Source organism: Macrobrachium rosenbergii, chromosome 7, assembly GCF_040412425.1.
Source record: "Macrobrachium rosenbergii isolate ZJJX-2024 chromosome 7, ASM4041242v1, whole genome shotgun sequence".
Taxonomy (NCBI): domain Eukaryota; kingdom Metazoa; phylum Arthropoda; class Malacostraca; order Decapoda; family Palaemonidae; genus Macrobrachium; species Macrobrachium rosenbergii.
The window spans coordinates 30885043-30901752 of NC_089747.1; the positions used below are offsets into that span (position 1 = coordinate 30885043).

The 16710-nt window shown below is 33.4% G+C and overlaps 1 protein-coding gene across 10 annotated transcripts in view; it reads left to right on the forward strand.

The window, feature by feature from the left end:
* yrt (erythrocyte membrane protein band 4.1-like yurt) overlaps positions 1 to 16710 on the forward strand; it is a 198175-nt gene that overhangs the window by 150552 nt on the left and 30913 nt on the right. For 4 of the 10 annotated variants that reach the window (XM_067106926.1, XM_067106919.1, XM_067106925.1 and 1 more), the window contains exons 4-11: positions 1347 to 1425; positions 3250 to 3347; positions 6301 to 6421; positions 7362 to 7449; positions 7698 to 7888; positions 9301 to 9438; positions 9891 to 10414; positions 14990 to 15163. In XM_067106926.1, coding sequence (XP_066963027.1) covers positions 1347 to 1425; positions 3250 to 3347; positions 6301 to 6421; positions 7362 to 7449; positions 7698 to 7888; positions 9301 to 9438; positions 9891 to 10414; positions 14990 to 15163 — 1413 coding nt within the window. The remainder of the gene's footprint in view (positions 1 to 1346; positions 1426 to 3249; positions 3348 to 6300; positions 6422 to 7361; positions 7450 to 7697; positions 7889 to 9300; positions 9439 to 9890; positions 10415 to 14989; positions 15164 to 16710) is intronic. The other 6 variants (XM_067106920.1, XM_067106922.1, XM_067106927.1 and 3 more) reach the window with 2 other exon arrangements.

Genomic DNA, 16710 nt, shown 5'->3' on the forward strand with positions numbered 1-16710 from the left:
GGACCCACACAGTATTAAGAATGAGGTACTCTTTTGGCAAGAAGAATATGAATTTATTTCAGGTAATACATAACTGGTTATACATTCTGGTACATTGTACTCGACTTGGAATAGACCTATCCTGAGCATCGGAACGGTGTTTTAGTTGTTATTTTTAAGCTAAATATTTACGGGTTTTCTTTACCAGATACATTATAGAGGTACATTTTTAGTAGCCACAATGACCTGTTCATTAATCGATTTCCTGACACTTTTTGGGCACCTGTAGATTCTTTTTCGCTCTCCTAGCCGTGGTCGTTGCTTTGGATCACAGATGCAAGACCCGTGTTCGAATGTCGAACTGGACGAGGAGGAAACATGACCGCGTTCCAAAAAATTTCAGTATTACTTGATCTAAACAGTGAGTTATGCACGTGGCTGTTAAACTATTGTGGCTTGCAGGTAAGATGAATGGTGAGGAGAAGAGAGAAAACGTGATTGTTCATTGCTTCGTCAAAATGATTACCATCAGAACGGCAGGGCCTTGACGAAGTAACCCTCACCCTAGGAGGCCAATGTTAATATAATATATATATATATATAATATATATATATATATATATATATATATATATATATATATATATATATTTAATATATATATATATATATATATATATATATATATATATATATATATATATATATATATATATATATATATATATATATATATATATATATATATATATATATATATATATATATATATATATATATATATATATATTATATATATATATATATATATATATATATATATATATATATATATATATAATATAATGTGTATTGCTCCTGTTTTGTTGTTTTAAATATTGAGTAATATTACTATTTCAGCGTGACCTCCTCCATGCGAGAGGCTGACGCTGGCTGTGAGACGAGATGAACTTCTATAGATCACCCGCCTTTGTATAGAGCTCATAAAAACTCGTTTTTCAGGACTGAATGAAGAGAACTGTAGAGTGATTGGTGTTGTGGTGAGGCAAATGAGTTTGTCGTGGTGGTACTTTGTTGTTCTTAATTTAGGGCTAATTATTGGGTGACTGTATGTAATTGTAAGTATGTACGTACACTCATACACAGTATATATATATATATATATATATATATATATATATATATATATATATATATATATATATATATATATATATATATATATATATTATGAAGGAGAAGAAGAGAGAGAGGGACTGTAGAATAGCGCGGTAGAGAGCATATATAGTTTCTGTATTTCTCGTGTATTTATGCTTTTATTTTTTTATTATACAACTAACGAAATATTGTTTCCTTTTCTTTTGCAGTTGGTCCTCCATACACATTCCGCTTCAAGGTGAAGTTTTACTCGTCAGAACCAAATTTACTGAGAGAGGAACTTACAAGGTAATTGTCATCAGTTCTTGGCTAAATTGTGCCAACTCTCATCGCTAGTTAGAAACAGTACACAGCTACTTAATCAAATTGTGTGATGTGTTGGAGAAGGAACGTTGTGCTTTCTGGAACTGTAATAAAGGAAAATATAACAGTTTTTATAATGCTTTGGCTAATACTTTGGAGAATAACACATTTGATCATAAAGACAGACCCAGTTCAATAATAATAATAATAATAATAATAATAATAATAATAATGGTTCTGAAAAGAGAACGAACCTCACAAATCCATTTTATGCAACAATAGTGCTTCTCGAGTTAACGATACACGGATGCAGTTTGTAATACCAGTGTTTTGACCAAAGCTTTCATAACGTAAGGGATTTCCAAGATATAAGCTGTAAAAAAAGGAAATTTTGAGTGATAGGTATGATTCTAAATCTTAAGTCAATGCATAATGTTTGATTATGAGTAGTATTCTCGGGATGAAACATTTTTGTGTAGTAAGATGTCATAACATCCTTGGATCGAAGTTTTTGTATCTTTGAATTTTATTTCCTTTTGTAAAGAAGAGCACAGTACAGGGTGTCTTGGTGTACGTCAAGATTGAAATCTTTGCTTTTGAATAGATATCTAGATGTGTATATGAGTTTGCGAGATTAGTTCTTGAGTATCTCACCCACCAGACTTTGTTAAGCTCATGTAAACACACGTTTTGAAGTCTTTTGCTCATTATGAATTTCCTGTTAAGCATTACTTGTTGGAGTTTAATTTATTTATGTGATAGATAAATATAGCATAAAACATTTACAGAATTCTTAGTGTTTACTTTTTAGCCACCTTCACATGCTTTCCGAAAGTTTTAGGTAATCTTGGCACTTCCTGTACAGAAATGAGAGTATATTCTGTATCTGCACACAAATGTTTGCTGTTATTTATTATCTAGAGAAAAACTTTGAAATTTCATTAACTTTCCTCCCTATCAGCTGTGCTGACGACGAATTTATTCTTATTCTTTCATTACTGAGAGAGAGAGAGAGAGAGAGAGAGAGAGAGAGAGAGAGAGAGAGAGAGAGAGAGAGAGAGAGATGGCCTGGTAAGGGTCGCGCGCGCGCGCCTGAGCGTGTGTGTACACTTCTTAAATTACACCCCCACCTTCCTGCTCACATCCCTCCTCCTCCTCCTCCTCCGCTACACCCATTCCTTTGATCCTCTCCTCCGGTAACATTCCTCTAGTTTCACCAGCTTCCTCCCTCCTCTGGCCATGCAGAGCTCTCCACTCCCATCCACGTTCTCCCTGTTTGCGAGCTTAAATGCAAATGCGTAATTTAATAAGGAACAACATTCACGGCTACATCGTTCTTTGGTGCACATTGCACTTCACTGCTACAACATCCGGTGACATCGGTATAGAACAATTGTTGTAACTTCTTGTTTCATGTATGAGGGTGTAAGCAATGAACGTTTTCCTGCTCTTGATTTTTTTATTTACTCTTTTCAGTCGTTAATTTTGCATTACTGGTACAATTATGTGCCCGTATTTTGCTGAAACTGTGTAAAGAAAGCATGAACATTGATATTTTCCTCAAAAATGAAAAAGATAAATATAAAGAAAGGAGAACAAAGAATGCTAGATTCTAATTACAGAAGATGCCTTTTGAATATGGTGTCATAAATAGAGCTCAGTCCATTCATTGTTGTTTGCTTTATTAATTTCTGATAACATGAAATATTCCAGGCGAGTTAAGTAGCTCTTTTGTTAAATACAGTGCGGTTGCAACAGTGATTCTATAACACGTGCAGTTGACGCTCATTTGTTTTCTTATTTTTTCAGGTACCAGTTTTTCTTGCAACTGAAGCAAGACATTTATTCGGGGAAACTGGATTGTGCTTATGCCCAGGGCATTGAACTTTTTGCATTGTGTCTGCAGTGTGAGTATTTTTCAAGTTTCTATTTACTACTTTCGGTCAGTAAGTTTCATACTGGATGATTTTTATTCACTGGAACAGTTGTACACTTGATAGTTCTCGTAGTAAAACAGTTTCACATTTAGTGTTTTCAGCCAGATGGTTCTTACAGTTGGACAGTTTCATGTGGATGATTTCACTCAAACAGTTTTCAGCCTGGATAATTTCTGTCAACTGAACACTTTCATGTGGATGATTTCACTCAGTCAAACAGTTTTCATACTGGATAATTTCTGTCAACTGAACAGTATCACACTAGATTACTTCTTTCAGGTAAAGAGCTTTCTCTCTGGATAACTTCTTTCAACTGAACAGGTTTCTTGCTTGTTAACATCTTTCAGTTGAACAGTTTCATGCTGGTTAACTTCTTTCAGTTGAACAGTTTCTTGCTGGTTAATGTCTTTCAGCTGAACAGTTTCTTGCTGGTTAACATTTTTCAGTTGAACAGTTTCTTGCTGGTTAACATCTTTCAGTTGAACAATTTCTTGCTGGTTAATGTCTTTAAGTTGAACAGTTTTCTTGCTGGTTAACGTCTTTAAGAGGAACAGTTTTCTTGCTGGTTAACGTCTTTCAGTTGAACAGGTTTTCTTGCTGGTTAACGTCTTTCAGAGAACAGTTTCTTGCTGGTTAACTTCTTTCAGTTGAACAGTTTCTTGCTGGTTAACATTTTTCAGTTGAACAGTTTCTTGCTGGTTAATGTCTTTCAGTTGAACAATTTCTTGCTGGTTAATGTCTTTCAGATGAACAGTTTTCTTGCTGGTTAACGTCTTAGATGAACACTTTCTTGCTGGTTAACGTCTTTCAGAGGAACAGTTTTCTTGCTGGTTAACGTCTTTCAGTTGAACAGGTTTCTTGCTGGTTAACTTCTTTCAGTTGAACAGTTTCTTGCTGGTTAACTTCTTTCAGTTGAACAGTTTCTTGCTGGTTAACATTTTTCAGTTGAACAGTTTCTTGCTGGTTAATGTCTTTCAGTTGAACAATTTCTTGCTGGTTAATGTCTTTCAGTTGAACAGTTTTCTTGCTGGTTAACGTCTTTCAGATGAACAGTTTTCTTGCTGGTTAACGCGTCTTTCAGTTGAACAGATTTCTTGCTGGTTAACGTCTTAGATGAACAGTCTTGCTGGTTGATTTCTTTCAGTTGAACAGTTTCTTGCTGGTTAACATCTTTCAGTTGAACAGTTTTCTTGCTGGTTAACGTCTTTCAGTTGAACAGTTTTCTTGCTGGTTAATGTCTTTCAGTTGAACAATTTCTTGCTGGTTAATGTTTTCAGTTGAACAGTTTTCTTGCTGGTTAACATCTTTCAGATGAACAGTTTTCTTGCTGGTTAACGTCTTTCAGATGAACAGTTTTCTTGCTGGTTAACGTCTTTCAGTTGAACAGATTTCTTGCTGGTTAACGTCTTAGATGAACACTTTCTTGCGGGTTGATTTCGTTCAGTTGAACAGTTTCTTGCTGGTTAACATCTTTCAGTTGAACAGTTTTCTTGCTGGTTAACGTCTTTCAGTTGAACAGTTTTCTTGCTGGTTAATGTCTTTCAGTTGAACAATTTCTTGCTGGTTAATGTCTTTCAGTTGAACAGTTTTCTTGCTGGTTAACGTCTTTCAGATGAACAGTTTTCTTGCTGGTTAACGTCTTTCAGTTGAACAGATTTCTTGCTGGTTAACGTCTTAGATGAACACTTTCTTGCTGGTTAATTTCTTTCAGTTGAACAGTTTCTTGCTGGTTAACATCTTTCAGTTGAACAGTTTTCTTGCTGGTTAACGTCTTTCAGTTGAACAGATTTCTTGCTGGTTAACGTCTTTTATATGAACAGTTTTCTTGCTGGTTAACATCTTTCAGTTGAACAGTTTTCTTGCTGGTTAACGTCTTTCATTTGAACAGTTTCTTGCTGGTTAACTTCTTTCAGTTGAACAGTTTCTTGCTGGTTAACGTCTTACAGTTGAACAGTTTTCTTGTTGGTTAATGTCTTTCAGTTGAACAGTTTTCTTGCTGGTTAACGTCTTTCAGTTGAACAGTTTCTTGCTGGTTAACTTCTTTCAGTTGAACAGTTTCTTGCTGGTTAACGTCTTTCAGTCAAACAGTTTCTTGCTGGTTAACTTCTTTCAGTTGAACAGTTTCTTGCTGGTTAACTTCTGTCAGTTGAGCAGTTTCTTGCTGGTTAACTTCTTTCAGTTGAACAGTTTCTTGTTGGTTAACTTCTTTCAGTTGAACAGTTTTCATGTTGGATAACTTCTTTGAGCCAAACAGGTTCACACTGGCAGCCAGTACAGTAAGTGGCCAAAGGATTCATTTAACTCATTTCTTGAGAAGCTTTTTTTTATTTCATATTGGAAGCACTAGCCAGGTGAGTGTAACATTACAGGATATGATGGTTCCTTTGGATGTGACTCCCAAATGTCATTCAAAATTGTTTTGGAATGTTAAGATGAATAAATTTAGTTAACTATAATATATGAAAATATGTTAAAAAAATTTTTCATTGCATATTAGAATCTTTTGTTAATACTATTAGTACAAAGATTAACATTATTGTATTGTACAGTAATGTGTTTTAAATGTTTCATTCTACTATATTTTGCATATTGCTTCCCGGTTTAGTCTTCTGCAGCAGACTTATCATCTTGAATTGTTAGATAAAAATTTGGCAGCCACTTAGTTTCATATTCCAGATCTTTGTTACTGTTATTTACTTAGCTCATTACGAGTATGTGTGCTTTATAAGACTTGTCATAATTCTGATCATCTTCAAGACTATGATCCACTATTTATTACAAGACATGAAATTTTAATAGTTTTGCCTATTGTCTTGTGGTGTTCCGAAATTATGTTTGTGATAAAACTGTTATATATATGTTGCTCTTATATTTTTACATTGCAAAATTATTTTACTTTATGAATTTTGGTCCCTCTTAACAGCTGAACTTGGTGATTATGATCCAGAGGTCCATACACCAGGTTTTGTATCAGAGTTCCACTTCACTCCAAACCAGACAGATATGATGGAAGAAGACATCCTGGAAAAATTCAAAGAAATGGGGTAATTCTCATTCAGTGCTTTAATTATATGATTATTTTATGCCTTGAAGTAGATGCATAGCACTTGGACGTAATGTAAGCTAATGCTTGTTATTCAAGCCTATAGTGTACAGTATGAGAGAATGATAGACATTATTTTTTTGTTTTATGTGGTATTTACAATTTAGGTAGTATAAGTGGGGCAAGACTTTGTTTCAATCCTATGGAGATTATGCATATATATGGCCTAAATCCCAGACAGTGAAACCCTTTTCTGCTACTTTTATAGGGGCTGGTAACGAGTGAAGCTTCACTCACAGAGTAACATTGTCTAAATGTGAAATTCATTACAGTAGGTTTTGGTGTTGTAAACAGAATAAATTAAGTTCATGTATTCACATAGTGTTTTATTTACAATAATTGGGTTTTTATGAGAATAATATTACACTTAAGCTCTAGGATCAGTAATGTCCATGGAATTTTTTTTGCACTTTTGTAGGATTCAAAAGTTACTGTAGCCTACATGAAAATTACAAGGTTTGCAAATTGGTAGTTTTCCCAGGTCAAGTAGATTTATCATGTAGCCTTATGTATTGAGTAACCAGAATTCTATATCCCTCTTATTATGAAGAGATAAAATGAAACTTCATTGTCAAAAATCTTTTGAATGGAGGTTATGTTGGTGTTTAAGTAAGTGGCTTTAGGGCTGAATCGTGTTTCCTCAGATTATGAACTTTAAAGGAAATTGTAGATTACATTTATGCTGATAGTTATATTGTATTTGTTATAATTTTGACCTTCAAGCATTGATCTTACTGAGAGAGATTCCTGTTGTAAATGATTTAGTTAGGAAAGGATTTGCCACTATGGGAGCTAGAGGTTTTGAAATCATGCAATTGTGAATGAAGTGTGTCCAGGTATTGTTAATCCCCAAGTGTAATTAGGTGTTTTTTTTCATACAGAGGATTGACTCCTGCCCAGGCTGAACAAAGTTTTCTTAACAAAGCTAAGTGGTTGGAGATGTATGGAGTGGATATGCACACAGTGTTGGTAAGAAATGTGCTAATGAATATCCTTTCTTAATTTGTAAATGCATCTTTGTAGTAGTCCTTGTGAGCCAGTATGTTTAATTGGAAGGTCACTAGGCTGTTTTTGTGGATTTGAAATTCTAGTTTGTATGCACCTGAGCACAACCATAGTGCCTTTTGCAACTGTTGTATTGAGCTTGCTCCATAAAGTAAGGTAGGAAGTTTTCTGTTTCTTGTGAGCTCTGAGAATAATTTCAATTTCTTTTACAGGGAAAAGATGACAAATCTTACCGACTAGGTCTCACCCCAACTGGAATTCTAGTTTATGAGAATGATGTAAAGATTGGTCTCTTTTTCTGGCCCAAGATAACCAGGCTTGATTTCAAGAAGAAAAAACTGACTTTGATGGTTGTTGAAGATGATGATGAAGGCCGTGAACATGAACATACCTTTGTGTTTAGGTATGGAGGATATTCAGTTGTTTGCCAAGACCAATGTACAGCACTTTCCTTTGAAGATTTACAAGGAATCTTGCAGTCCCAGATCAGTGAGGCTATTCAAATATGAAATAATGTTTGATCATACTGCATTAATAGAAATTCATTTTAAGGCAGTTGCTAACTTGGTATCAGTGTTTAGATTTAACAATGATATACTTGTAATTTAGATTTTTAAATGCTTTATAGGTAATAACAGCAAAATTTAAATAATATTGCAGTTGCACTGAAAATATACTATATAAAGGACTATATGTACAGTATACAGTACTTAGGTTCATTGCATACATGATTTTAATAAATATCAATAAAAATTACCAAAGTGTAAAAGTGAACTTGTACTTTTTAATTAAACTATTTCTGAGAATATGCAAATTAAGGTAATATGATTTGCTGCTCAGTGGTTGGTATAAAGAGCAAAACATATTAGCGGAAAGGCAATTTACTTAAGCTTTGCTTGGTGCAAAGAAGTTACAGTATATGTACCATGCTCTTAGCAAATAATTTTTTTATAGGAAGGTACATAATTTTTTATTTTGGCTAACTTCAGCTTGTCAGTTTTACTTTATTTAGTTTTTTAAATAAATGAAATGCCACCAAATTCAGTATTCTAGCTTGAAAACTAAATTACACAGACAAGTCGAAGAAATTATTGCTTTACTTTAGAGTACATTTTAAATTTTTCATATTTTTCCTTGTCTTAATGCCAATATCTCATAAATACCAGTTTTATTAAAATTATATCATTGGGAAAATAATAGTTTTGTATGGTGAGAAAAAAAATCAGTATCTTTATGTTGAAGTGGACACATTTTTGTGTTTGGGTAACATTACTTATATCTTATTTATGTTTGCTGTTTTTTTTTAACATTACTTATAACTTATTTATGTTTGCTGTTTTTTTTTTAACACATTGCAATAAATTATGATTATTCAGCTATAGTATGACACCAAAATGACTATCATAGCATGAAAACTAAACTTTCACAGAATGTTTGAACAGAAATAGCACTGTTTGCAAAGTCATTGGGAAACAGGTGTATCATGGTTGAGCTGTTACACATGGAAATTGTACATATATAGATATGTATAATTTTTTTTTTTTACTTAGTGGCTAGGTAAACTTTTTCTAAGGGTATCTGTTCAGACGAAGATACTATCAGTCATTTATTTGCTTAATTACTTTTATGGTGATGTTTCTGAGAGCTGCTTCAAGATGGATATTCTTTGTTTTCACTTGTTATATATTTGGAGTATTATTTCTTGTCTGGAGATTAAACATGTTTGCTTTGTAATAATTTTCTTTTAGGAGATGAAGGATGTTAACTGTATTTGTAAGCAATTTAGTTTCATCTTTAAGATGATGCTTCTTTCAGGCTACACAATGAGAAAGCTTGCAAACATCTCTGGAAATGTGCTGTTGAACATCATTCCTTCTTCCGCCTGAAAGCTCCAAGCAAAGCACCTTCAGGAAGGCAAAACTTTTTCAGGATGGGCTCCAGGTTCAGATATAGGTTAGTGGGGACTGGAATACAAAAAGTTACCTTGATATTTGTTACTGATTATTTCTTATTTTTTTTCCAATATACTTCATTCTTATAAAAGGGTGAATGCACTATTTAATCAACATTGTCTGTTATTAGGAAGGTCTCAGTGAAGTTATAACTCATTTAATTTACAAATTTTGAGGCAGAAGCTCTTTAATGTTGACCCTGTAGCATTGTTTAGCTAATAATGGAGCACTTTCTGGTTTAGCAAGGTGTACTTGACAATCTTTTGTTTCTGTTTCAGATTTCTCATTTTTACTTTTTGTTTAGGTGTTTCATAAGCTGAAACTAGTACATTATTAAACAATTAAACTGAGACAATGTCATATGAATTTCTTATGCAAATCATTCTGGTTGAATTATATGGCTAATTTATTTTAATACTGTTGTCATATTTCTGATAAATTTTTGTTTTTTAGTGGTCGCACAGAATTCCAAACTACCCTGCAACAAAGAGCTAGGCGCACAGTTCAGTTTGAGCGCAGACCGAGCCAACGTTTTGCCAGGCGACAGAGTCATGTCACAAAGGAGAGGGAGAGGAGGAGTATGATTGATCCCAAAAAATCAGGAAAAGCCAAGGAAGTAGCCACTCCTGTTGTCAGCACAACTGCAGCAGTAGCAGCTGCTACCTCAGAAACTCCGTCCAAGAGTGTTGTCACTACCACAGCTGCTGCCAATGGAACGACTGTGACAAGCACTGTTGCGTCTAGTGCTGCCAAAACAAGCATCTCAGCATCCAGCACCTCCACCATTCCATCCTGTACTACTACACCACCACCATCTCCTCTTGAAACCCCTTCTTCTCCTGTACCTGGAGCTGGTGTGCTGTCAACTCATAAGCCTGTTCCTACTGTCACCTCGCATACGACTTCTTCCACCACTTCGTCTACCAATGGTACATCTGCTGGAGTTGTACCAGCTGCGTTGACATGTAATGGCACAGGTATATTTCCCTTATTTCTTGCTTTTGCACTATATTTAGAATTAGTAATCAATTAATCACAGTCATAATGGCTCTTTTCAGGTCACAAGTCACTCATTTACATTTCACTTCGGTATTGATTGCCGTATGGGAGTAAAGTTACTTCACTAAAGGAAGACAAGATCATTGTGGATTTGAATAGAGATCATGAAATCTGGAGCATAACATAATGTTTCCTTCACAAATGAAAGAATTTTTAGTGGATACAATAGTCTTGAAGTTTTTCATATGTTGAGAACAGTAGGTTTTTTTGTTGTTTTTTAGCATTTGATGTCATTTTAATTTTTTGATTGACTGGTTGTTAATTAACCCTCATGTAACTATGATTTGTATTAATTACCTTTGAAAGAGTAGGGTAAATTAAGGTACTTTTAATATTCAGCTATGCAAAGAATTAAATTATAGGTCTGCTTTACTTTTTTTATAATGATTTATCATTATCTGAGAATCTTTATCTCCTGATTTTAACAGTCCATTTATATATTTGGAATGTAAAATACTGCATTGCTGCTGGACAGTAGAAAATAATTTTTTTAATATGTTGATAGAAATCTCATCAGTTTGGCTTCTTGATCTTTTACATAACATTTTAACAAGTTTCATGGATACCTCAGGTATCCTCAAGCAAGGTTTAATGACCAACTTTGTGCGTACGAGGCACTGCGAGACTAAATTCTTTTGTGCAGACTCTTGAAACAGGGCTCTTATTTTGAATATTCTCTAAACTGGAAAATTTACTTAAGTTCATATTTATAGTTAAAAATTGAAGATTTATTGCACTAATACATGCACACTAATTTTTATTATTGCTCATACAGTTTATGCTGAATGCAGACCTGTGGCATATTTTTATCAATTTATATAATCTTATTTTGTATTGGGATAAGAAGTTCAGTTAACCACATTTATTTCTCTGTTCAAGATAAAGTCTTCTGTTTTTTTCTATTTCATATCTTCACTTCATTTTGTAGCCCTTAGTTCTCATATTGTTTTTTAGAATTTTTTTTTTTTTTTAATTTCTCTTAATTGGTGATGAGGGTCTCTTCAGTAAAATAGGTTTTTGGTACAGTTTAGTGTAGTTGTGCGATAATTCTGGATCTTTTTGTGCTCCAGTTGATGGAAATTGGTGCAGTCTTTTCTTGTACCTCCCCCAGGAAGAGTTTGACTACATCTGGTGTGTCTTAATATGGGTTTGCGACGAGTTGTTGATACCCATACTCGATGTAGGTGTAAATTAAGACCTACCATGCAGTTATATATGCTAGACTCTTCTATACACTTTAGTTCATTTTTTTCAAGACATCTTGTTGATTGTAATATTTTAATACTTCTTATTGTGAATTTGTTTTTTTTTTTATTTCAAATTTTAATATCATACAATCAAACCTTGGAAGACAGGGTGTCATGCCACACCATGAGTAGCCTTGTAGGATATCTTAGGTTAACTGTTAGTTCCTGGAAGTTAGATGAAAGCTTTTTGTGTGCATATATTAAGTTCCTGGTCTTGAAGAGGGGGCGTTTAGTTTTGACTGGATACGTTAATTAAAAACTAATATGAAAGACTACATTTGGGCAGGATAATTCAGCCATGTAGGAAGGAATAGAATTTTGCTTTTGTTTCCTTTGCTTTGCTCTTACTTTGAAATAGCATCTGACAGGAGATGGATTTGTTTTAAGGTAGTTATTACATTACTAATGGAGGACATGATTTTATGCAATAAATATCGTTTGCATGTGACAAAGGATGAGACTAAGAGTGAAAAACCTTTGAAGTATATTGCATCCAATGTCATTGTTACAAACCCAGAATGAATGCTAGAGGAAAATTTGAATTAAAAGGTATTTGTCACAAGTTCTGTCATTCCAGTGGCAGACTGAACACAAGATGAGAAAGAGAGAGAGAGAGAGAGACAAGTCTATTATAAAGAATTTGTCAGATGTAAAAGCCATTTTTTGCCATCATATTATACCCAGCTTTGAGTACTAATTGCAACTGAGTTTTTTGGTAAATGAAATTAATATTTTAGGACTTATATCTAGAAGAGTTGAGCTCTAATTTTAGAGCAAATTGGAGAGGATTCATTGTTTGCCAGAAAACCCTGGTTAAATTCAATAATCCCAATACAAGCTTCCATCCTATGTGGACATATGGCTATTATTTTCATGAGCCATAGTATTTAAAATTATTTCTGGAAGTGGTAAATAATGACAGATGCATTAAAAGGTGAATATAACAAATGCTATTATTTAGGATTAAATTAGCTTTGGGATTTTTTTCTCTTCACTTTTGTGTTGGAAAACATGCATGTTATTATTTGTCAAGAAATGTTAGATTATGGGGTCATAGATGGTATGGAGTTTACATAATTTTTTATACTTTGATTGTTAGTGTCAGAGGATATGGGTTGAAGTAAATAAAAAATCTTACCAAGCTTTTTTGTGATACTGCATGTACAGAGCTCTTCTTAGATCCTCTAAGCACTTGTGCTTATACTTTTTTTGATTTTATGATAATGCCCTTCTACAGTATTGTATTGGATCATTGGCCTTTGTGTCATTATTTTTGTTATTCTTTCCTAAATGTTTTTATAGACAATGTCCTTGTAATTATTCTAAGGAAACAGAAGAGCATTCGCCATTATTTGCTGAATGGGAGGTGACTTTTGACTTAAATTTACCTAAAATCTTTGCTGCTTTTGTTAATGCATCATATGGTTAAGTTGTTGATGTCTTTACTAAAGCAAAAATGACAATTTATAGTTCTTAGTAGTAACATTTCCATATAAGATTTCAGATAACTACTGGCAAGTGAATATTTCAAGGATAACAAATTGGTTCCTCTTGAAACCAAGGCATATAGTTAGACATTTGGGCGTTATAGTTCTAGTAATATTCTGAGTCTTCACACAAAGCATTGTATATTTGTGAAATATGATAGGCTTATATATATATATGTATATATATATATATATATATATATATATATATATATATATATATATATATATATATATATATATATATATATATATATATATATATATATATATATATATATATATATATATATATATATATATATATATATATATATATACACACACACACACACACTGTAAACCCCCTGTATTTGTGGTCTCGCTATACGCAGACTCACATATTTGCGGATTTCTCCATGGAACGTGTCTACCCATTATTCATGGAAAATTTTCCCATTCGCGGTATTTTTCACTGAGAAGTATTTACTAATTACTGTATTTTCATGACTACATGCACTTTTTGTGATAAAGCTATTAAAATATTCAGGCATGAGCATTTTTATTTATTTATTTATTTTTTTTAAACCATCAAAATAGGCAGTTCTAAGTGTTTTTAGGGGGGTTTTAAGTATTCGTGGAGTTTAGCTATTCGTGGGGGGTGTTCGGTATGCATCCCCCACGAATACGGGGGTTTACTGTATGTGTGTATGTATGTATGTATGTATGTATATATATATATATATATATATATATATATATATATATATATATATATATATATATATATATATATATATATATATATATATATATTTTTTTTTTTTTTTTTTACTCGAGAATTAATTTTTTTTTTTTACTAAAGGTAGATGTCTGATATAACAGTGTTATTCACTCTTTTCCATATAATGTTTTATGGTAAGTTTTACACTCCAGTTTTCCTTGGTTGAAAATATTTTTGCAGGACTATTTGTATTGCTTTTGTTTTAACTTTTTTATTCATTTAAACAAGTTTTTGGACTTGTGCAGCTTTCTCCACAATTTACAAGAGTTGCATTTAAATCTTTGATTGCAGTTGATGCATATGTATTTGGATGTACATTTGAAAGTGCTTGGTCTGTAGAAACCTTGCAATTGATTTATGTATAAATGGCAAAAAACTTGAGAAAAGCTTTTAACATTCAAAGCAATACACATCAAGCATTGTTGTATATAGTTCACAAGTCACCGCTATATATCCGTAGGCTTTGATATTTCCCTTTTTTTCACAAAATTTCCATGATGGCTGACAAGTAAATTAACTTACTAAGCACAACATTGGCCTTGTTGAATGCTGAAGTAGTCTTAATTTATAAGTGCTTGACTGACCTGAGGACCCTCTGCATCCTTTTACCTATTACCTAAATGCACTTTTCTTTTTACCTATCTTTACTTTGGACATAACCTGGCTACTGTAGATCAGCTGTGCTAGCAATCCAAATTAAAGTACAGGACATTGCTTGGAATTTTTTTGAGTTTCAACTACAGAATCAAGGTCGAGTCTTTTTGGGATGAAATGGAAAGGAATTGTTCCCACAGCTGCATCCAAGGAAAGCCTTAGCCAAGAGAAAGAGAGGAGTTTCCTTTAAGGTCTTTTACTGGGGAAAGTCCAAGAATGCAGAGCCCATAAAAAAAATGCAATCCTCCCCTCATTCCATCTACTCCTTCCTGTTGGCTTGTGATCCGAATGAATCTTTTGTTTTTTCTTTCTCCTTTATCTTGCTCTCTCGTGGGCCTCTAGAAGATGTCTCGTATGCGGCTGAGGACAGGCTTGACAGCTTAATTAAGAGTCTTGCTAAAGACTCTTCAGTACCAAGATATTTGGACAGTACAGTTAATGATCTTGCCCTGGCTAAGCCATGTCAAAAAGAACTTGTTGGGGCAGAGGCTCTCCCACAGCCTACAGGGGCCATAGGTAAGGTTGGACATATGTTGCACTAGCATAGCGGCACTATCTGGCTTCTAAGAATGAACATGATGAGGCTCTGCTTTTGTGATCTATCTTCTGCAATAAGCTTTTTGTTAAATATTGCAAGCTGTCTTTTTTTCACTGGGATATTCATTACAATATAATATATGGGTTATCCAAGCTTAATTCGAGGGTCTTGGAGTCCTAGTTTGTGGATGAAAAACAGGAAACCTTCTGATGTTCATGGTGAAATTATTAACTCATGGTCTTCTGTCTCACTGATTTGGGTTACTTGATATCTAAAATGACATGCCTGACAGTACTAATCTAATCTTGTAGTATCAAGCTAGCTGCTAGCAAATAAAAGAATGAAACATATTATACTGTAATGATTTTCCTGCAAGCTAATCTGTACACCTGTTTAATATAAAATTGCTTGACTTATCATCTTATTGCTGCTTAAAGCATTCTCCCCAGCTATCACCTTTTACTTATAAATTATATATATACCTTGCTTTCTTTGGCTTAGTTATTGGACACTAATGTAATGTTATGATATTTTTCACCCATAAAGAATAACTCCATTTTCTTTTTACCGATACATTTTTCATTTCACAAATTTATGGTACAAGATATAATGCATGATTCACTCAAAAAATATTTTAAGAAATATAGCTGGTCCATACACATGGGTGTACTGTAGAGAAGTTAGGATGCACCCTTAATTTAATCATTGTCACAGTTTATCAGCAATTGTTATATCATCCTGGTCGTGAATCTGAAATGGTTATCTGATAAGCTATTTCAGTATTTGATGTTTTGATGTATGTTCATGGTATGCAACTTCCCAGTAATTTGTAATGTATGGTAACTTAGGCATTAGACTGTCAAGGATTTTATAGACAATACTGAAATTGCAGTAGCTGGATGAGTTATGGAATTACTGTAGTTTTTCATTGCTGCATATTACAGGTAGTTACAAATGATGATGCTTACCTATTGCCCTAATTTTTTTTGAATATGCAAGTTGTTTTTTAATTGTATTCTCCAGGGAGTACAGAAATTTGCTGCTGACCAGAAAGTAGTCACTTTCCAGTTTCGTTGTGCTCATTGTCTTTTGTTTGATTATTTTTGTTCTTGTTGGCATTGGCATTAAGGAGCCATTTTTATAGTATTTCTTGTAATGTAGGCCTGTGATTAGGAAACATCTGTGCTTCATCGTTTCCATTAAGAAAGAAAAATATGTACTATTCGTGTGATTTGCTTTCTTGATACCAGACTAAGTATTTAGATTACTAGGGTCAGGAATAGGGTAAGTAAGATCTTATTGTATATGTTATGAATGTTCAGTTTTGTGTAGATTTTGTTCAGGTTTAGCTGTTAACAGCTATATTTTTTTAGATTTTACAAAAATCATCCTGGTTTCATAGGGAAATGTGTGATAGACAAAAGCTCAATACTGTAGTATTGAAGCAGTAAATACCCTTTCTTAAGCTGTATAACAGGTCAAAAGTAGTACTATCCTTTGCATTCATATAGAACCTGTGCTACAA